This window comes from Mus caroli, unplaced genomic scaffold (assembly GCF_978045245.1).
Source record: "Mus caroli unplaced genomic scaffold, Mus_caroli_1 scaffold_4, whole genome shotgun sequence".
Lineage (NCBI taxonomy): Eukaryota > Metazoa > Chordata > Mammalia > Rodentia > Muridae > Mus > Mus caroli.
Window position 1 is genome coordinate 40967592 of NW_028227259.1, and position 21857 is coordinate 40989448.

At 49.4% G+C, this 21857-nt stretch overlaps 1 protein-coding gene across 1 annotated transcript in view; it reads right to left on the reverse strand.

The window, feature by feature from the left end:
- Positions 1-508: 508 nt before the first annotated feature.
- Wdr1 (WD repeat domain 1) overlaps positions 509-21857 on the reverse strand; it is a 34986-nt gene continuing 13637 nt past the window's right edge. The window contains exons 4-15 of the mRNA XM_085836658.1: positions 20399-20546; positions 19199-19379; positions 14246-14323; positions 13945-14025; positions 13453-13686; positions 10763-10852; positions 8780-8934; positions 7106-7193; positions 4779-4889; positions 3679-3852; positions 3267-3411; positions 509-1616 (exon numbers count right to left, since the gene is read on the reverse strand). Coding sequence (XP_085692784.1) covers positions 1510-1616; positions 3267-3411; positions 3679-3852; positions 4779-4889; positions 7106-7193; positions 8780-8934; positions 10763-10852; positions 13453-13686; positions 13945-14025; positions 14246-14323; positions 19199-19379; positions 20399-20546 — 1592 coding nt within the window. The 3' untranslated portion in view covers positions 509-1509. The remainder of the gene's footprint in view (positions 1617-3266; positions 3412-3678; positions 3853-4778; positions 4890-7105; positions 7194-8779; positions 8935-10762; positions 10853-13452; positions 13687-13944; positions 14026-14245; positions 14324-19198; positions 19380-20398; positions 20547-21857) is intronic.

Below are 21857 nucleotides of genomic sequence, written 5' to 3' on the forward strand. Positions count from 1 at the left end.
GACACGAAAGCATCTGATCTCAATGGCAAGCATGTTTCTGACCTTGCTCTGCGGTTTGCATCTCCCACGGTGTAATTAACTTTCTTGACTTCTGTTATCCTTTACACATGGATGGCAGAATCAGTATTAAGAACCAGAGAGGAAAGTTTTTATGGGGACTAAAATCTGTACCCAAGCACAGTGCTTTGAGTTGTTTTGGCTGCACGAGTTTTCTCAAACACCTAGACCCAGTTCCTGGCAGGAGGGCGAGCTAGGATCCAGACAGCATCAGGCCCAATGCTGTTACAGATGAAATTGGGCTCTAAGAAAGTGGGTGGGCCAGGCCATGTTGGGTCTGGAAGCAGGGATGGGAACATGACTAGGAGTCTTGGTTTCTCTTGGGCTGTCCTTCCATGTCATGGCCACAATGTGGGTTCATAAAGACCCCACCAGAGAAGCTGGCTGGTGGTTCCCCAAACCCCGCCCCATCCTCCCACATGCACCGCCACATAGAGCCAGTGATCCACAATCAAGAGAAAAGATATTTAATTATTTCTCAGTCTAATCTCTTAAAGCGTTCAAAGTGTTTTCACAAGTGCAAGGGGAGGGATTGTTCTCAGCCAACATTTACCAGTGATTCCGACACACGCAAAGAAACTGCCAATCACGGGGCTTTATACTTACTTTAATTTCTGCACTGAAAAAGAAAAAAAAAAGGTAAAAACATGACAAATTACAGTAACATCTTCTTGTCCTTAATCTCTGCTCTTGGGGCCAGAGTTGGGAAGAGACAGGGAAACAGTGAAGCATGGTAATCACATGACCAGGACACCTCAGTCTGGTTAACAAGGGCTCTACTTGTCTGGACAAGGTACTGTCAGCGCGCCAGGTCAGGAACAAGACAGACAACAGTCAAGATACATTAAAAAAAAAAAAAAAGAAAGAAAAAAAATTCCCATGATTCCATTCTTAAAAATCAAGCACAAACTCTGACAATGAGATCAAGGTTCACACGTCCCCATGGGATCTGGGGATGGGTCCAGGGAGGCAGCCATGTAACATGACTTACACGGAGAAACAGACCTGCTCTACACAGAACGCTGGCTGCTGGAGAGTGGCTCCTCCTCTCCAGTGCAAATGCATCCTGCATGGGGAAGGGGAGCCGTGGCCTGCTCCCTACCCAGCCTCCTGAGAAGCTGCAAGAGCCACAGGGGCTTGGGTCTGTGCTTTGGAGGCTGCTGCCTCTGGAATGTTCCACACTCTCATGGTCTGGTGGGCTGTAAGGTTTTAGGTACGCTCCACATGCTGTTTAAGTGCTTGCTTTATTTCCCATGTGCAAACTGTAACTGTCTAAAGCTCTCAGAAGGACGCGTACAGACACGGACACCCTGAAGAGAGGAGGGTACTCGTAGGCCCTCCCTACTCCCAGGGCAGGCAGGAAGGGGAGCGTTAGAGAAATAGTTAAGAGAAGGGTGCTCTGAGGCAGTTAAACTCTAGTCCCTGATTCGGTCCTTGGGGTGAGCGGCGTCCTCAGTAGGTGATTGTCCACTCCTTCACAGAGGCGTCATGGGAGGTGGTGACCAGTGTGTGTTCGTCTAGCCAGGCCAGGCTGCTGACGTGGTGCAGCCGGTGAGCATCTGGGAAAAGAGTGGAAATTGAAGAAACAGGCCCACTGCCTCTACCTGTATTTAAGAGGAGAGAGCCACTGGGCCAGAGGCAGAAACAGCATCTACCACAGTGGCAGGTCCACCTTCACAAGGACAAGTTTGTGAGGACGGGCAAGAGCAGGTGAGTCGGCAGTAGCTCAGAGCGGCTCCTGTCTTAACTTCTGGGGGAAAAGCATCCCTTTTCACATCCAGGTCAACAGGCAGACGGGATGGAACACAGGTCCATAGGAGCTGCATTTAGAGACTGAACCAATCAAGCAGGAAACCAGCTAGCTTCACAATGGCTCTGGCTGTACTCGACACAGACATGACAGTCATGCTCTAAACACTACAACAGACAAGTGTTTATGTGCCATGTACATGCTATATCAGTGATTTGAAGTGTATCAATGGGTACACTTTATATGCAAATGTTGGTAAGCTATTTCTGACAGACGACTTGAGCTCTTTGGATTTTGATGTCTTGAGAAGGTCCTGCTCTGAGTGTCACATGCCCGTAAGTGGAAGAGGTGGGGATAACAAGAAGTGCATTGAGGACCTGATTGGTGTCTCCTCCAGAAGTCACACTGGAGGATAAGACTAACTGCCATGTCACCTACACTATTCTTAACTTCAGCCATGAGATACTGCACCTCTGTGCTTCACTCAGCCCTAACTTCTCATGAAGTTCCAGGGGCTCTAAGTTCCAGGAAAGGGGCACCTCTATAGGATCCCTGTTCCCTACACCTTGGTGGCTCCCAGCCTGGTTTAGCAGCCCCATTCTCGAGAGGGAGGTCACGCCATCCTAGGCCTCAGAACTCTTAAGTGCATCACTCTCTCCACAGCAAGGCCAGCTCTAAGGCCTTGCATCTGGGAGTCTGTGAGCACAGCAGACAGATGCTATGTCCGTTCTATGCACCACTAACCCTGACACATTACTTTCCTGGTCCATTTCATTTGTGAACTTTCTAGATTTCCTTACAACCCAAAATGGCTGCTTGGAAGCAGTTTCAGGGCTGCTCCTCCTGGTCTGCCTCCCTGACTTGTAGCTGTTGAAGGTGATCTCAGGAGAACATTACAATAGGCTAAGATCCCTGTTCCAATGAACACAAATGGTTGTTTCTGAGTAGCATGTAGACCAAGGGGTCTGTATAAAAATGGCATGTGGCTGTCTCACTTAGGACCACCAGCCTTATGTGACTGTGAACCCTAACAAGGAGTTAATAGCAGGAGCAGTGGTAAGACATTGGATAGTCAGAATAATGATTTTTAAAAAACTCTTGTTTCCTTGGCAAAGCATGGCTCCAATTACCCTTCTGCTGACAACAGTGGGATAACGTGGTTGTGAGTTAAGGCACAGGAGTGGGGTGGAGAGGAAAACAGGGCAGGCTTTTCCTCGTGTATGCACTACGTTTGGAGATCAAGGATTCTTACTGGAATGAATGTCTCAGGGTTCCTCTGCAGGCCAGCAGAGTGCCTGGTGTGTGCTGGAAGGAAAAATGGAGCCACATTTCATCAGGTCACCTTAAAGTACAGACCCCAGGGTCACCTGACCCTAGAAACCATGATCAGGGTACTACTTCAGGAGAAGCCCACAGAGCCCTGGTCTTAGAAGGGCTGAGGCCCAAGGGTAGGAGTTACCTTGGATCTTGACTTTGGTCTCTGGGTCACTCAGCGTCCAGACGTACACCATCATGTCCATGCCGCCAGAGGCAAAGTGTTCATTATCTGGTGACCAGGCCAGGCACACAATTTTTGCATGGTGTCCATAAAAAACATTATTCTCCTAGTACATAAAGAAAACAGAGGTGTTAATATCAGAGCTAAGGCCAGAGCGCCATGTGTCCTCCCAGCCAGCCCTTGAAGTAACAGGGAGAAGCCCCAGTACCTGATCACTACCCCCAGCTCACAGCATCCTCCCAAGAGCCCCACCAGGTGCCTGCCGCTCATGAAGATGAAGACATGGCTGAGGAAGGCAAAGCCCAACAATGTCTGGCTGGAGTACTCCCCTACGCCCTCTAGTGTAGGATGGAGAGGTCTGCACCCTACTCACCGAATAGCCATCAGCTACACTGAATACTGTGACCACCTTGCTGGCATCACACACAGCCAGGAAGGCACCATCATGAGAGTAGGCCACGTCTGTCACTGGTCCCTTGGCCTCTAGGAGTTTGCCTTCATCCTTTAGTGTGGAGCCCAGGATGGAGTATACACGCACATTGCCATCCTATAGGCAGAGACAGAAAGCAGTTACTCCTTAACCATAAATATCACGTGCCCTGACACGGAGGAAAGTCAGGGCTTCAGTCAAGTGCTCTGCCATGGCTCAGTAGGCACCAGTACGTGCCCTGGGCTGCCAAGAAATGGCTGACTCCTCTCCACACACCCCCTTAAGTGTTTCACTTCAGCATCTTCCTCACCTGTGTGTGTTGTCTGGCTGCCAAGGGGGCCCATAGTGCTCATGGTTTCCTGAAAGGTCAACCTGGAGAAATCTGCATAAACAGCTTCCCAGCCTCTAGAGAGTCCACTTGTGCCAGGCAAGCTGCATTTATACCTGTCTCCTACAAGTACCCTGTCACCATGTGCCAGGTACAACTTTATATGATGGTTATTCTTGGTTGTCATTTAACTAAGATCCAAGCAGATATGTACATCTCTGAGGTCTCTCCCCACCCTTAATTAAATCATTTGAAGTGGAAGACTTGCTTTTTTATTATTTATTTATTTATTTATTTATTTATTTATTATATGTAAGTACACTGTAGCTGTCTTCCGACACTCCAGAAGAGGGAGTCAGGTCTCATTACGGATGGCTGTGAGCCACCATGTGGTTGCTGGGATTTGAACTCAGGACTTTCAGAAGAGCAGTCAGTGCTCTTAACCACTGAGCCATCTCTCCAGCCCCCAGACTTGCTTTTAATATGGATCTTTGAGTTAGGAGCATGTACCTTTAATCTGGGCCACACCTTCTAGTGGCAGCCTACCTAAAGGACAAGGGAGAAGGAAGCTTTCTTTTTGCTTGCTTGCCCTTGCTGGCAAATCCATTCTTTCATCAGCCTTAGAGCCTACTTCTTTGTGATTCTGGCATATACTGGCTTTCTCTGAGCCCCAAATCAGATACCAAGGTCATTGAATAAAGGAAAAGGGCCTTACCGTGCCACCAACAGCCACTGTGTCCCCACCAGGGTGCACAGCAACGACTTCAGGCTCGTAGCCAGGGTTGTCGATGCTGAAGCACTTCTTCTGATCCTTCAGAAGGACAATCTGTGGCATGGAAGATGCAGTCAAATCAGTGGACCCTGAGACACTGATCAGCAGCAGGAGTACCGAGTTCTGGTTAGTGGCTCTTGGCCCCAGCCACACCCTCCCCATCAGGATTATGTTACTCTAAGTTGCTGGCCAGAACTTGAGAAAACGTTCAGTGATGGGACCATGTGAAGTGCTGGTCTCTGAAGGGCAGAGGGCAGAAGCACCAGGAAAGGACTTGACTCTTAACCATAAGGGGCAGCAGCCTGACCCTGAGGATTCTAACTCTAGATCTAGAGCACAAGAAACAGCTAATGCTGTGCAGTGCAGGTTTTTGTTCAGTCTGGGGGACAGTGTGGTATCCATGACAAAGGGTTACTGGACATCTAGCACTAAGTCTCTCTCCAGTCTTTAGGTCAGCAGTAGAGCCCTGAGGGAACTCTGGAGTAACTCCAGGTGCATGAAGAGGGGCTGGGCAAAACAGCCTAACAGGGAGCCAACAGGGCGTCTGCATGTGCTACTGCTCTGAGACAGCCTGCAAGTCCTACACTGCTTTAAAATAAAGGTGGAAGACCTGGTGTGTGGAGAAGGCTACACCACACTCAGTCATGCTGGGGTCAGCCATGTTTGCCTGAGTGACAGATACTTCCATGTGTTCGCTATCAGGGCTCTGGAAAAATGTGGAGGATTGATCTTGACTAAGCTACTTGCTGACGAGTCAAGGTCACCCGCAGACCTTGGCTTGTCCTCGACAACCAGCAGGTAACATGGTGTATGCACACGCAGAGAAAACCCTTCTATCTGGGAGCTGGTGCCCTGACCTGTTAGGACACTGTAGAGGAATTTGCCATTAGCTTCTGAATGGCAGGTAGTCTGAGTCCCTGCTTTTACCCACCGTGGCTAATTCTTCAGATCAGCCTCAAAGACGGCCAGCTCACAGTCACAATGACCTCAGTTGAAGTCAGTGGGGCTTAGGACAAGGTGTCTGTGTGAGGCCTTGCCACAGAAAAGGCCCTAAGTCCTCATGCACTGTCCACCAGGCCAGGTGCTGATAAAGGCTGGCGGCTCTGCCATGGAGAGCAGCCGTGCCCAGGGCACTGCATGCAGTACATTCATTCTGTTTTGTGCCCTGTGGCTGGCCCAGACTGAGTGTAGTAATTATCTGGCAGGAACATCTGATTATCTGGGACACAGAATCCACTCTCTCTTTTCAGGGAGGGGCGGGGAGATCCTGAATGGCCCATTCTTCAGCAGGGTCTGTCACTCATGCCAACAGGAACCACTAGTCACTTGCTGGCCCTGCCTACATGATGGGAAGCTTGGGTTTGCAGAGATGACACGGTGAAGCAGAATTCTGCACAAAGTAGGTCAGGCAGAGATGTGAGCCGAGGGCTCTGTTCTAGCTACTCTAGAGGAAACGGTATGCAGGGACTTCAGAGACTCAGAAGCTAATGTGGCCTGGGCCTCCCCTTATCCTCATGTGGCAGTGTCACTCAACAGCTAAGCTGTGCAAGGAGTAGGGCAACTATATCTTCAAGACCAGTCTGTGTTTCTGTTAGGGAGACCTCAAGAGCTCAGAGAGGGTGAGAAAGTGATTCAAATCGCACAGCTCCACCAGGGAAGGGCTAAGAAAGATGATGACAAAACCACATAGCTGAGTGTGTCTCAGACCCTTATGGACAGATAGGTGGTACACAGTTTGGTCTGATGCTTTCAGACCGGCTCTGCCCTTTTCCTGTGCTCCGACTTAGGGGACAGCACTTTGCCTAACAGCACAGGGACTCTGAGAAGCCACAGGCACAGCCAGATGAGCCTGCAGCACAAAACACTGGAAGAGTCACCTGGAAGATGGAACCTCAACTGAAGAACTGCTTTAACTGGATTGGCCTGTGGGGCGCTGTCTTGTCTGCTAACTGACTCAGGGGAGCCCAATTCATTGTAGGTAGCACCATCCCTAGGCAGGCAGTCCTGGGATAGGTAAGAAAGATAACTGAGCATAAACCTTTAATAGATCAGTAAGCAGTGTTCCTCCAGGGTTCCTGCTTTGAGTTCCTGCCCTGCCTGTTCTCAATCATGAACTGTGACATAGATTAAAAGCCAAAGTAAACATTTCCTCCCCAATTGGTCTGTGTTTTGTCATAGTATCAGAAAAAGGAAATCAGGACATGGGCGGAATCCAGAAACTATTACATCTCATATCCCACTACTTCTGGACAAAATGTAGCTAACCATACCTGTCCAATGCACACGACCACAGTATATCCCCCAGGGCCAACAGCTACACACTTTGGTTGAACATCCAGTTTCACAACGCCTTGTCCACTGTTGGGGTGGGAGAGAGGAGGGAGGGCAGGTTACTTCTACGTTCAAGAAGCTCAGTGTGGTATCAATACACACATTGCAGAGACTGCATCACTTAGCTACGTGGAGAGGAAAATCCTACTGTAACCTCTCCTGAAGGGCACAAGAGGGCACTGAGGTCTTTTCATCATGAAGGGAGACCAGAGTGGGGAAAAGGTGGCAGCAAGTAGTAGAGCTTGGAGGAGCTGGGCAGCCTCTTCCTGTCACCTATGCTAAATGAAGCTCAATCATCTCCCACCCATCTGGAGGCCCAAGACTGCAATTTTGTAGGTGCATACAGGACTGAGAGTCCTTCTGAGGCTCATAGCTGCTCTTCCCAAGAGGGAAACTAGAACACTCCAATGCCTTTAATGAAGACCCCAGGTCCCCTTATGTTAGATGAATGTTATCAAAACTCATCTAGAATAATTTATAGTCACATCTTTCTTGAAAATGTTAACTAGCAAGCTTCCACAGAACTAGGCTAAGCCATGGCTGGTCTCCAGAGACCCAAGTTCTCCTGACCCCTGCAGCTACAAGCTGAAAACTGGCCAACTTTCACAAGTGATGTCACAAGGCAATAGAAAGCAGACAGCTGGGAGCCCTGGGTGTCTGAGGTGCCTTTATTCTCAGATGCCCAGTGGCCACTGGTTGGAACACACAGGACACACAGGCAGGTCTGCTGCCAGTCAGGCCCATGTCTGGGATAGGGGGCTCATAAAGATGTCGCCCAGTTGGGCAGTGGTGGCACATGCCTTTAATTCCAGCACTTGGGAGGCAGAGGCAGGTAGATTTCTGAGTTTGAGGCCAGTCTGGTCTACAGAGTGAGTTCTAGGACAGCCAGGCTACACAGAGAAACCCTGTCTCAAAAAAACAAAAAACAAAAAAGAGTGGGAGGAGATAAGTTCCCGAAAGTTGCTCTCTGACCCCCTACATATAAAGATGTCGCCCAGGATCCCATCATTCTCCAGGCCAGACACATTCTGAGCAGGATTTGGGTCAAGAAAGGCCACGATTGGAGTCATCAGGACTACATGATGGGCAGGATAGGGGACAGGGATATTTGTCAGTTAGTGTAGTGGGTAGGTCTTGTGAATGCTGGTTGGTGAGTGTGCTTCTAAGACAATGACTTGGAGTAGCCCATCTAGCTCTCTTGCCTGCTCTCACCTACTGTCACTGTGGATGGATACTCTGATTCAGTGTCACATGCCCACTTATACTCAAACAGGAGGCTGGTCCTCAAACTCAGCACCTGGCATGTCAGGAGCCTTTGAGTGTCACTTGACTTTTTTTTTTTTAAACAACCTAAGCTCCACCGTCACTGTCTATATTGTAAGAAAAATACAACGGAGAACAAACTAATGACTCATGGGGCTGCAGTCTGTTTGGGGGAAGGGTCTACACCCGTGACCCTAGTTACCAGGCCCTGTTGCTCAACCCGCTGGGCTTAATATCTGAATGATATACAAAACAAACAGGAAGGGTAGGCAGGAACCACCCTTGACCCGGAACCTTTTCAGGTACTCCTGGGCCTCTCTAGATGCATGGCTTCCTCAGGCAGGACTTACCTGTAGTCCCTCAGTGTGAGGTTGGTGTACCGCACTGTGTCATCCATGCTGCAGCTGACCAACTGCTCAGACTCATTCACAGCCATCCTGGACACCTGATTTGTGTGGCCTTTTCCAGAGAAGGAGTCATTCTCTCCTGTCTCTGAATCCCAGTAATGTGGGGTGTGATTAAGGAGAAAGCAGAGGTCAGGATGGTGGTGCCTACGGCTCTAGGGAGCCATGGCTGCCCTTCATGCAGGCTGAAGATACTGCAGAAAGGACAGGAGGTATTCTCATGGATGGCCAACTTTGGGATTTCAGTGAGCTAAGGCAGTGTGAGGTAGTGGGTCAGCCTGGCTACTAGCCAAAGGTCCAAGGCAATAAATACCACAACCTTCTTAAGAATGCATGCAAGGCCAATGTATTGGATAGGAAGACTTGTCTATGATGGCCATGACAGCTGACATGCCTGATGTGTAACAGTCCAAAATCGCAGTTTTTGAATACTGATACAATCCTATGGTACATCAGAAAGTGCTAGGACATGCAGCAGTCACAGCCTGACACAGGCATACAAGAAACACTGTATAGTATAACCTCTGAACTGTAGGGTACACAGGAAACAAATGAACTCAGGTTTAGGTTTGGGTCTCCTTGCCAGGGTAGGTATCTCTATGTAAATTCTCTGGTGACAAGAACAAGGATAAAACCCTTCTGACTACGATTCCAGGTTGTGTGGCATGCTCTAACTAGCATCACTGACTACTCCTAGAGCAGCCTTTGTGAGGTGGGCTTCTGCAGTGACCAGAGTACCGTGTGCAGAGAACAGTGTGATTTATGTGTCGCTGCCCACTGAATGTGAGCCAAATGCTTCTTTTGTCTTTCCTATATCAGTAACCGAGGCTAAGACTACCCGCAGGTAAGCTGGCTGTGCCCCAGTTCTCAAGTAACTACTGCCTAGGTGCTACTGGGTACCACCCTGAGGGTGGAGGAGGCCCATCTTACATGGGTGGTGTGTGGATGCTGAGCCTCGGGTGCAGTGGGATAAGGTGTGGCTAAAGTGTACAACCAAAGAGCATCTCCTTTCAAGTGACCACCGTCATTTCTGTGGGAGGCTCAGGATACGGGAGCTGTAGGGATGGGAACCTAGACATGGGCACTAAAGGTTCATGTGTGATTGTAAAAAGTGCATAAGGGATATAAGTGGTGCTGAGGGGGTTACAACTACAGGGCAGGCTGGCCCAAGGGACTGCTTGGCCACCAGATGTGACACTTTTCCTTGCCTAGTGGTAGAGGGTGGGTTATCCAACCTTTCTAGGCTGGCAGATCTTCTTGGGTCTTGTGAAAACCAGAGACAAAGTAGGTTTGGGAGACATGCTGTGAGGATAGAGATAGTCTCTTCTGGGAAGCCAGCAACATGTGAGTAAGAGGTCATCATGCAGCGCCAGCTTCACAGTGGGTGCCCCAAACAAGTGACAGCACAGGCATGGCAGGCAGGCCTCAAACAGTTACATATTTCCTAAGGACTTGTAAGTGACTGGGGACTCAGGGTACAAAGAACCCATGCCCTCCTGAGTTCTGGCTCCAGCTCTGTTGTTAAGAGGCCTGTGTTTTGGGAGAGTCACCTTGCTTCTCTGGGCTTCAGTTTCCCATATTTAAAGCAAAGTGCCTCTGCTAAGGGTCTGTATGTCCTGAATCCTAAGACTCAATGATTTCATTGCCAGTGACAGAGCTTGACACAGCAATCACCTTCATTACAAACAAAAGGGCTCAAGTGCAGAGACAGGCATCGTGTTAGTTTGAGTAGAAAGCAGGGCCAAAGCCTTCTTCTGCCCAAGGCCTGTAGAGGTCAAGGCACCAGGTGCAGACAGATGACCAGAGGTCAGACTGCTTCGTGAGTGCAGCTGGGGCTAGAGCCATCTGGCTGACCTGGCCTCCAGCACCATGGGAATGGAAAAGTTCTCTCTCTTGCCAGTGCTTGTGCCAACCTCCCAGTCAAAGGATATTGATATGTCCATCATGGCTCCCAGAATAGATGTAGGACTTGCCACCATTTCTGTGCACGGTCAGACACTGGATGGATTTACTGTGACCCTGAGAGAGAGAGAGAGAGAGAGAGAGAGAGAGAGAGAGAGAGAGAGAGAGAGAATGGGTTGGGTTGAGCTGAGGTAGTATGTACTCACAGGCTGAGCTGTGCTTGCAGCAGACACACTGCCCACAAGTAAGTCCCGAGCCACTCACTATCAGTCATCTATGTCCCAGTCAGCTGATCTGACAAACCATCAAATGCTGCTTCCCTCAATATCTAAACCTACCTGGGCTAAGAACAAGGTCTATATCAAAGCCTAGCACTCAGGGACCTAAGGCACCTAGAGGGAAACCCTGCCCTGCTGTTTCCAATGGGCACATCAGCTGGGTCACTCACAGGGAGGGGGGCAGCCAGGATAGAATTAGACAGTGGACGTCCTGTGCTCAGGCCCTCCTTGGTACTAATTTTTCCTAGGATCCTTCACTAATGATAAAGCAGGAGACCTTGTTGTGTATATAGGACTTTCTAGAGGGTGCCTCTCGCCTTCTCTGTAAGTGGCTCAGATAGCATTCAAATGTCCTCTAATTTCTCCCTTTTCCTGGATCCCCACTAGCCTCTGTTATTTTCCAGAACCCTTGATGGCTGTTAGGTCTGCTCCCTGCTTGGGACTTCCTCCTTGCATCCTGTCTCAGGGATTCCATGGGTTTCCTTTGTTGCCATAATACGGCATTTACCCTCAGAAAACAATGATAGTCCTTGGTAGAACACATTGAATAACTTCTTAAAAGACATGAGCCCAAATTGTTCAACCCAGCATGGGCCTCATAGGCACCAAGCATACTGCCTGGCCTACTGAATGAAAATCTGCACTTGGCAAGATTTCAGGGGGACTCGTTGTCTATGGCAACAGCCTTGCTTGAGCACTTTAAGATTTCAGTCCTCTCTGGGCAGAATTGTTTAAAAAGTTAGTATTCTCGGATGATTCTTACATAACCTTAAGCTTCAGAAACATAGGCTAGAGAAAGCACCACAAAGGCGAGCTCCTGAGACCCTGAGCCAGCTCTTTTGGGCAGCCTGTAGTAAGCCCTTTGCTCTAAAGCGCCCGGGTAAGTCTCCAGCTTAGACAACTAGGAATCACGTTCCAATCTCACACGTCTGGTTCACTAGAACACCTGTGTTCTCTGTAGCCTGAGAATGGCAGCTGCAACCTAGCATGATCTATACACTACATGGATAGGCTGACATGTAGGTTTCTCTGAGAACTTGAAAGACAATGATAACCCTAGAATTGACCTAGCCAAGAAGCATAAGCAGGACTCCGAGTCTGGCAGAAGGGGTAGCCCAGAGCAGTAGTTAGGCCAAGATGCCCAGGAGGCAGCCCACTAAAATGCCACTTGGCTATTCCAGGCATGATCCTGGTAGGGGACTAGGTCTGCCTGACTTCTCACCATTAAAACTGGAGCCACAATACAACTTCACAGCTGCAGTGATAGACATGTTTTGTCGTCTGTCTCACACACAGCTATGCCCCGGGACCCAACAATAGAGGGGCTCCCAATTCTATCCCCAGGGCCTGTGCCAAGTTACCATGGTGCTGGGAGGTCAGGAGGCCTCGGGCTTCTGTACACTCTCACCTACAGAAAATGCCTCTGCAAGACTGGGCTAAAGGCATTTTTTAGTGATTAATCAGGAAGGAGTCAGCCCACTGTGTGTTGTACTCTCACTAGGTTGGTGAAGAAAGCAGATTAAGCAAGCCAGTAAGTAGCACCCCTCCATGGCCTCTGCATCAGCTCCTGTCTCTAGGTTCTTGCCCTGCTCTGAGTTGCTGTCCTGACTTCCTCTGATGAGTAACATCAGTATGGAAGTGTAAGCCAAATAAACCCTTTCCTCTCCAATTTGCTTTTAGTCATGGTCATGGCTATCATTAAAGGACCCAGGAAACTGCCTAAAGACATGACATCACCTAAAGGTGATCCTGGGAGCTGTTCCGACCATCTGGCTACAGGTCTCCTAAGAGGCCAAAGTGGCAGGGGCTGATGGAGCCAGAGAAGCACAACATGGCCTGAAGCACCTGGCTGAGTGAGCCCCAGGGATGGTTTTGAACCTCAAGTTATGGTCTGTCAAGGGTGGCCTTTTGGGCTTCCATTGGGGTCTTGGCAGCTTGTCCAACTTCATTTGTTCCTGTCCTCTATGCTGTGAACCCCACCATAATCCAGATCCAAGGCCATCTTCCCACTGAGCTCACAGATGAATGCACTCCTCATTTATTCGCCACGCCCCTTACCCTCCATACCCTCCCACTGGCCCTGACAGTTTCCCATGCCACCCTGCATGCTCTATACCTGTCCTCACACCATGTTCCCACTCTCATCCTGCAGCTGTGAGGAGGTACAGTCCAATCCTAACAGGCCAAGTCACTTGGGAAGTAGTGACTTCCAGCAACAGAGAACAGTGGCTCAAAGTCCCCAGACCCCAACTCTGCACTGCTCACAGTACTTCCAGGAGGCTACTAAAGCCCCGAAATACCAAGCTGACTTCTGCCAAAACTCCCAGGGTCAAGAAAACCCAACACGGCTCTTCTACTTGGCCATCCCTGATTCCCCACTTTCATAGTAGACCAATGGAGTCTGTTTTCTACCCACAGCATGCCTAGAATAAGGCTTACCTTGATGACCCGGAGGGGTTTGCTGGGGTTGTTCTTGTCCAGGTAGTTGATGTATCCAGACAGGGAGATGCTGAGGAGGTGGTCCTTCTGCCAGAGGCAGCCCAGCTGCTGGTCCAGAACATTGGAGCCCATGGGAAACGTGCTGACCACAGAGTTTACATTGACATCCCAAATCTTAGAGGTTTTGTCTCCAGAGGCAGATAGCAAATGAGTGCTATCAGGACTCCAACTAATCTATTTCAACAAAAGAGTGTCACATGTCAGAGGGTTGCACCTCAAGGAGGTGGTAGGACGGGCCCAGCCCGCGAAGGCTCCTGCTCAGCCACTGGCTGCTCCCACCACCTGACTATGACCTTTAAAACTCTATGCTGTGGCTCAACTCTTAGCTGTTTATATCAAATATTCATCTAGCTTCAAACAATCTTTGATGACTATCAACATAGAACTGGCCAAACTAAAATTAGCAGCTCAGGAAAACATTTTCGTACTCACGGCATAAATCCCTCCATCATGGGCCTTGCTTTCTCCAAGGGCACACACCTTCTCTCCCGTCTTCCCATCATAAATGAAAATCTTCAAGAAACAAACAAGTTATGTAGAAGCTGGTGTCATGTGCTATTAGCCCACCATTTCCCCAGTGATTGTGGCTGTACAGTTGGAACCTTGAACATTCTTTGAAATGCAATGAGAGGCCTATGTCTGCTGGGCTTTGGTAGCACCCTAGAAGTAGGGAACAGGGAACACTGCCATGAACCTGCCTATGTACAGCCTCCTTCTCTGCCCCAGTTCTTACCTGGCCATCAGCACTAGCTGTGGCAAATCTGTTCCCATCAGGAGAGAATCGCACACAGTTGACAAAGCGGCTGTGGTCCTGTGGGAGAGAGGGCTGTCACTAACTTGGCAAAGCTCACAAAAGCTCTCTACCTAACACATGCCTCCCCCCGCTGCCCCCCCCCCCCCCACCTGAACCCTCCCAAAGTAACATAAGTAAGTCATCAGCCCACAGACCACTTCAGAGCAAACAGAGAACCGCCCAGGAGAGCCCATCATGGCATCTAGCTCAGCAGTCTGTTCCTGCCTGGTCACTGCTCTATCTGGAAGGCCATCCTTCAGCCAGGTCTGCCTCCCTTTTATCAAGGGCCTCCTGATGCATCCTCTTCCCACTGAGGCCCCAGACTGCTTATTTCTGAGACAGCCACATCAGGTACCTCCTATTAAGGTCTGGGGATGTTTCTGAACAACCACCACCTTTAAAAAAAAAAAAATTCAAGCAGTGGCTGTGACTTTTAATCAGAGTTTGAGAGCAAGGCCTAAGGCAGGCCAGGGCAATCCCCAGTCTTGGGAAGGAGTGATGGCACCAAAGGTTCCTGCTCTAGTTATGGAGTCTCCCTACTCTGCCTGTCCTACAGAAAGCAAGCAAAGGAGCCCGATGTGTCAGCTCACTCTGGATCCCTCCTCTATTTGCATAGGGTACCAGAGCACTCTAGAATTCCGAAGCCAAAATGCCCATTCCAAGAGAGCACAAGACTGGAACCCAGAGGATGGGCCAGGGGTGCCAACTCATCACTGTGTGAAAGGAACATGCCATGAGAGGAGCATTAGAGCAAAGCAGGCAGTTAAGTACTCAATTCTGGGCTCTAACAAACTTCCTGTCACTGGTTCTCTGGGCTCAGACACAGAAACATCTAGGACTTGCATGGCCAGATGTAGGATGACCCTGGGAGGCAACATTGGAGGCAACTCCCAGGGCCAGGTCCTCAAATAAGGCCTGTGACCAAGCTTGGCAAATGCACAAGCTGGTAAGGGTGAGGTCGTGTGCCCTAGAGACCACAAAGGTCTAAGAGACAAGTGAAGGCTAGACAGCAGAGAATAAATAGGGTTACAGAGCTTACATGAACCCGTTTAGAGCCTTAGTTCATCAGTCCTTCCTGTAACTCAGCCAGGCATGGGCAAGAGACATGTCTGCTCCTGAAATAGACCCTGTGTGGCAGGGAATAGGTAACAGCAGCCCATTGGCCAAAGAAAATGAGGGTTAAGAATAGCATTTTCCCATAGGGAGGGCCCTGCAGTGTAGAGGGAGAGGTTTGGACAGTCTCACTGAGTCCAGAGGTTCAGCCACTTCATATGGCTACCTAAACCCTGCCATTTGCTAAGCCAGACAAGACTTCTGATCCCTGGCCCAGCTGTCCAGAGGGGTTACATTTAATCTTACAGGTTCAGTCTCCAATTTCCCTGTGTAAAGTCATCCCCTTCCCCTGGAACTACTCTTGGCTACGTGTAGCCAACACTCAATGAACCTGGGTATAGGCTGTGCCAGTGAGTTTCCCAAGAACCCTCCCACCCCCATCTCCTCCTTCTCCCATCCTCATCTTCTGTACTACCAAGAAAACAAGCTTGAAGTAGACACTCTAATCCACTTGACTGACAGGGATTCAGATACCCTTGGGTTCCTGATGGCCCGACTCTGTCACGGACATGCTTACTATCGGGGTTAGCTCATTAAGGACCCTCTGCAGAAGTTCTTCTCAATTCCCACTGGCCTCCCAAAGGGAGAGTAATTGTCTGCAGATGATGACAGAGCCTTGCTCCAAGATCCCAAAGGTCTCCTCTGTGATTCACCTACAGGGAACGGCCAAAGGCTCCAAAGAAAGTGGCCATGGGCCCACTGGGCAATGACAGGGATAGCCAGCAACAAGGAGATGGTCCCACACCCCCCACCCCCATCCCATGGTCTCTCTCTCTCTTATAACCCTGGACCCTATGACCTACGACCCTCTTAAAGTCACCTACTATATCTAAAAAAACCACAGTGGGTGGAGGCAGGCAGTGCTTGGGACAATTCCAGGAAAAAGATTTCTCCACCTCACCTTCAAACATAGACAACACTCAAGTATGGTAGTGGGGCCTGGAAGACATAGGTAGGTATGACTATGGTGAACCTGGGCTTACTTCAGAATAGCTCAAGTCTATGCCCTGTTCTTAATGATGATGTGATATGATCTCCAAATTGGACAAGCGAGTTGGATACGGTAGCTGTATATCAGGTCTGCTTATCTTTCTCTTAGCTACTATTTACCTTCTGAGACTGGCACGTCACAGGTTGGTTTTAGCACATACCACACAGAAATTCCCAACAACTATGTTTTGAGGTAGCATCTTGAACTCACCCCTAAATTGTGCCCTGTCCCAGACACATATGGAGACCTCCTGCCCAGTACTTGGGAAAGCTCCCATAGGGCCACTATTCACCTTACCTCTCAGTCAGTTATAAGCTCTGGCTCTCTCACCTAGCTGTGAAGTAAAAGGTAGATGGGAGACTGGATTTTTGAATTCAAGGACAGAATGCCTGTAGGCTGCTCACTGGGATAAGGTTCTGGTAAGCATAGGCCATTTGGCCTACAGATAGGAAAAAGAAGTGAAGGCAACCAAATTCCCAGCATTCACAGGTTAGGAATGAAAGATCTAGTGACAAAGGGCTGTTATTTGGTTTACACTAAACAAACAAACAAAAATTTCCTCTAGTAAAACACAATAAACCTCACCCTCACATATTTTAATTTTTAAAGCCTTTCACTGGGAAGGGCTCAAGGAATTCCTCAGAACCGCTACACCTCTAGCTTTCAACATCAGAGCCCACATGTGGACGCTCAGCCCTATTTAACACACATCTCACCAACCATATGGTTTCTGTTGTTCCCCATCTGTCAGTACACCTGTCCTTTAGTTGGGGCAAATCAGTCTTCCTGCCCTGCCGCACTCACAGCCAGGAGGAAGACAGCAGGAAGGAAGCCATATCAGGGCAGAGAGCCCACACTGTCCAGCCCTATAACTGTAGCTTCACTCCTGCTGGCCAGCAGGCCAAAGTCAGACACATACAGTTAGTTACAGACTCCAAGTCTTTAGGGCCTTACCAATGAGGCCTCTCTCACTTATGTCAGCTGGGTCTGTGGAATAGCTTCAGCTGGAAAATGAACCCTCCCCATAGCCATGGGCTCTGCAGGGAGGTCTCCTAGTCTGAGAGAGTACACAGGCACACTGCCCGAGCTGGAAGGTAGCAGAACCAACTAGTTCTGTGCCAGGCACTACCTAACCCTTTCTGCCTCTTCCAGGCCTTTACCCAGGATCCAGGGTTGTGGCTCCAAGGACCTTAGCATAGATGACAGTGCCTACCCCTAGGGACAGGAACAGCTGGGACTGTGTGGTAGGAGTCTGTACCAGGAAAGAAAAAAGAGATGTGCTAATTGGGCTCCCAGTGAGCCCATACAGAAGTAGTAGCAAGTGCAGGCATGGGCTCCTTTCCAGCAACAAATTCTGACCCCATATCCATTAAATGCTCTTCAGCTACACTGTGCTCTTTCTGCCCAAGTCTAATTCACATGAGTAAGAGAAAGGATCACTCCTGCTACAGGAAAGGGAATCCCGTCCACAAACAGCTCAGACCAAGGCCAAGAGTCCAAACAGTGTGTGGGGGAGGCCCAGGGAAGGCAGACAGCACCATTAAAAATGGCAGGACAGCCTCTGGCTACTATAGAAACCTCACTGCCTTCCCTCCCCCCAAGATCAGAACCCAGAGATTGGCTGGCTCAGCAGTCTTCATAGCCCAGCTTAAGAAAACCGACCCTGAGCCACATGTCTCAACTAAGCTCCCACAACAGCCATGCTGCCACTACCCACCAATGGTAGCAGCAGCAGACCAGGATGAGAGAGCACTACGGGAGGTTAAGAAGAGCTTGGATCAGCAAACCTGCTGGACACACTGGCCTCACTTAGCCTCCCATGGATGAAACACTACAAAGAGGAAATCCCTAGATAGTCATCTGTACCCGTAAGCCAAGACCGTTTATGGAAACTGCCTACTACAGGAGTCCTGCCTCTGCCCCTGCCAGGGATGCTATGCCTGCTATTTACGACTTCTTACTAAAACACTAAAATTAACAGTCTTCCTCAGCAAGCCACTTTAAGGATATCTCACTTAATCCCCGATGAGGTATGGGCACTGGAACCACGGACATTCCTGAAGGATTAGTTTGAAGACCTTGGAGAAGCCCCAAACCCAACTACCTCCAAGGACAGAAGATACGTCCTTTCTGATTAAACAGTCACCCCATCTCCTATTACCAGAACTAGTACTGCCTGCTTTGTTCATGGTACGTGGAAAAGTCACTAGGAAAGCCAGGGCAAGCAGAGAGCTGCAAGGGCTGCCCAAGACACAGAGCCCTCACCCCTAGCACTTGCTCTCACTCAAGAATACAGCACGAGCACTAGAGCAGAAAGGACAAAGCGTGAGCACTCCCAGCTGCCCCCAGACAAGGCCCAGAGATCAGCAGCCCGTGATGGGGACAGAGGGTAGAGGAGCCTATTTCTTGGCCAAGCCAGGGACAAGTGCAGAGCAGGGACTCCAAGCAATGCTCCTTGAAGAATAGGCTTGAAGAATAGCACGTGGTTCCTTCTCCTTCAATCAGATTCCACTCTGAGGCATCTTTGCCCCTACAGCCTCTGAGGGAGGTACCCTATGGGCCAACCCAGATGTCCTGGAGGCAGACCTTTTGCTAATTTGGTGGCTTAGCTCACCACAGCCAAATACACTGGCTTTTCACTACTCTCATATGTTGTATTTCACATTATCCTGGGACAAATCCTTTAGCTGTAGCCCACTGCTACTTTCCTGCAACTAATCACTTCTATCCAGACCCCATAGTCTCAAAGCTCACCCAAAAACCACCATAAGAAAAGAAAGCTCACTTACACCAATTGTGAACTTGAACTTGAATGGAGGGCCCTCGAAGAATGCAGCACAGTTATCATCACTCCCTGTTGCTAGTCGGTAGGGCCTGGTCTGCTTTATGTCCACACTGTTGATGACTTTGTTGTGTCCTGTGATCTCACCCACAGAAGAGCCAGTGTCCCATAAGAAGACAGCTCCAAACCTTTCCAATCAGGGTCAAGGAGAGAGAAATAAGGGGAAAACACATCAATCCCAGAAGGACAACAGCAGAGTTGCTAGAGCACAGGCCAGTGGAGGATGTTGTACACCTACCTCAGGATGCTCTAAGTCCTAAGGACTCATTTGGGCCTTTAAGCTCTATATCCAAAGGTGTCTCAGAAGAGATGGAGCCCATATGGGAAAGGGGCCAGATGTTTACATCTGCAGAGCCCAGTGTCAGCAGCTCCCATGTGGATGGTGCTACAGGAAGCAGCACTGGGAACATCTCTCTGGCCTTATCACTTCCTAACTTTCTTTGGGAAAGCCAGGAAATAGGCAAGTTGCTATCTCCTAGTGGAAAGGAGTGGGCCACTCTGTGGTGGAACCCATGACAACATACTGCTGTAGCTACTACTTGCTGCTAATAAGAAAACCTGGGCTATAGCTCTCACTCTATAGGTCACTAGCCTCACTGGGGCAGCCACCTCTGCAACAGGATCTATTCACCTCTTTGCACAGAGGTGAATGACAGAGAATCTGAGGATATGGACCCATCTAGGAAAATATATACACAACAACAACAACAACAAAACAAAAACCCTCATGGTCAGCCCCTTTTGCAGCTTTGATTGGTTGTGTGTAACTGCTTAGAGAGTCCCCCAATAAAGTAAAAACATCTACCACCTGGCACTTGCTTGCTGCCTAGGAAATAGGTACAACAACTAGAATTCAGAGAGGGGACAAAGGGCTTAGGACACCAGAGTGTAGAAAGAGGTGATATTCTGCCTTGGTGACAACCCTACTGTGACGTGAAATCTCCCTTTATACATGACAAACTGACCCTATAGGGGTCAGTGACTCCAGCCAGTCACCCTGCTGGGAAAGGAAGACCGGTATGCTCAGGAGTGGAGCCACACTTGTCCACACAGATACAGACCTTACTGCAGCCTCCTTCTACAAAGGGGCAGGCCAGAGCAGGAGCATTGGGGTAGGAACAGGGAGGAGCTGAGGGGAACGACTCACTTCTCCCTTCCTTCCCCGACCACGGCGATCCTCTTACTGTCTTCGGTCCAGGCAATGTCCTTGATCTTCCCAGCGAAAGGCTGGTACTCATACTTTAGAATATGCTCCTTCTGTGTGGTATCCCAGATCCTTAGCTTCCCAGAGATGTCTGCAGGACAGGACAGGGGTGGAAGGGCACATGTCACCACCAGTCAGGGAACAGCACACTCAGCACCAGCTCCATTTCTTCTGGTCCAGGTTCAACATTCAGCCCCACTTAAATCAAGAGTTAATATGCCTCCACAGAGCTGTCACAGTCCCCTTGTGTTCTAGCTGGCCAGCAAACTTTGTATAGGAAGCAGGAAAAGTCCAAGGATGGCCAAACCCCATTAGTGCAAGAAGCAGGTTCCTGTATGATTTGCAGAGCATCCCTAACTCGCAGACTGAGCCCTTCATTTCTGAAGTGTGGCAATGTTCTGAGTGCCTGCCTCTCCTGTCAAGTACAGGTGCAGCTGAGCATACCATGTGACACTGTGACTGCCTGTGGCCACTTGCACTCAATAAGCCTTGCTCCCAAAGGCAGATTTGCAGTCTCAGTCTCCTGAACATTTGCCCTGCCTCCCTGTGTGTAAGAGCTGGGGCTGAGTAAGATGCTTCTGTGAGATGGATGAGGTAGGCGGTACAAAGAAAGAACACAGACTGCGGTGCGAGTTGCTCCCACTGGAATGCTGCCAGCAGATTGTAAAGAAATACTTAGGGTCCACCCACCTCTTCCCAAATTAGCACGGTGCCTGTGCCATGGAAGTGGGCGTGCTTTACCTAACTCTTCAGGCTTACAAAGCTCACATGGCCTCCAAGAAGGCAGGCAGGGTGTAGCTTTTCCTGAAGATGCCAGACCACTTTAGTGAGCCCTGAGTAGCAATTGAAAAAAGCATCACTTTTTGGGCTAAACAGAGGTGATAGGCAATAAGGACAGCAGCTAGCAGCCAGGTCTTGTCCCAAATCTGATTGTCGCTGCAGGGTTAGGGCTTCTTGGACCTCATCAGGACCTCACTTATGGCCCCTCTGTAAAAGCATTATCTACAGGGCCATCTCATGGGGTTGCTATGAGGTCAAAAAAAAGTCACATGTGTAAAGTCTCAGGCTAGTATTTGGGATGCAGTCAGTCCTTGTTATAAGTGGACCATGAACTAAGGTTCTGAACATCAGAGACTCCCACTACATGCAAATTGGGCCAATGTCTACAGCAGTGGTTTTCAACCTTCCTAACACTGTGACCACTTAACACAGTTCCTCATGGTGTGGTGACCCCCAGCCATAAAATGATTTTGTTGCTACTTCATAACTATTTAATTTTGCTACTGTAGTGAATGGAAATGTAAGCCCTTAGGTGAGCCCTCGGTTGAGAACCGCTGGTCTAGAACCAGGAGATTGACCAGACTTGGCACGCTGTAGCTGAGGAGCATGTAAGAGGGAGCAT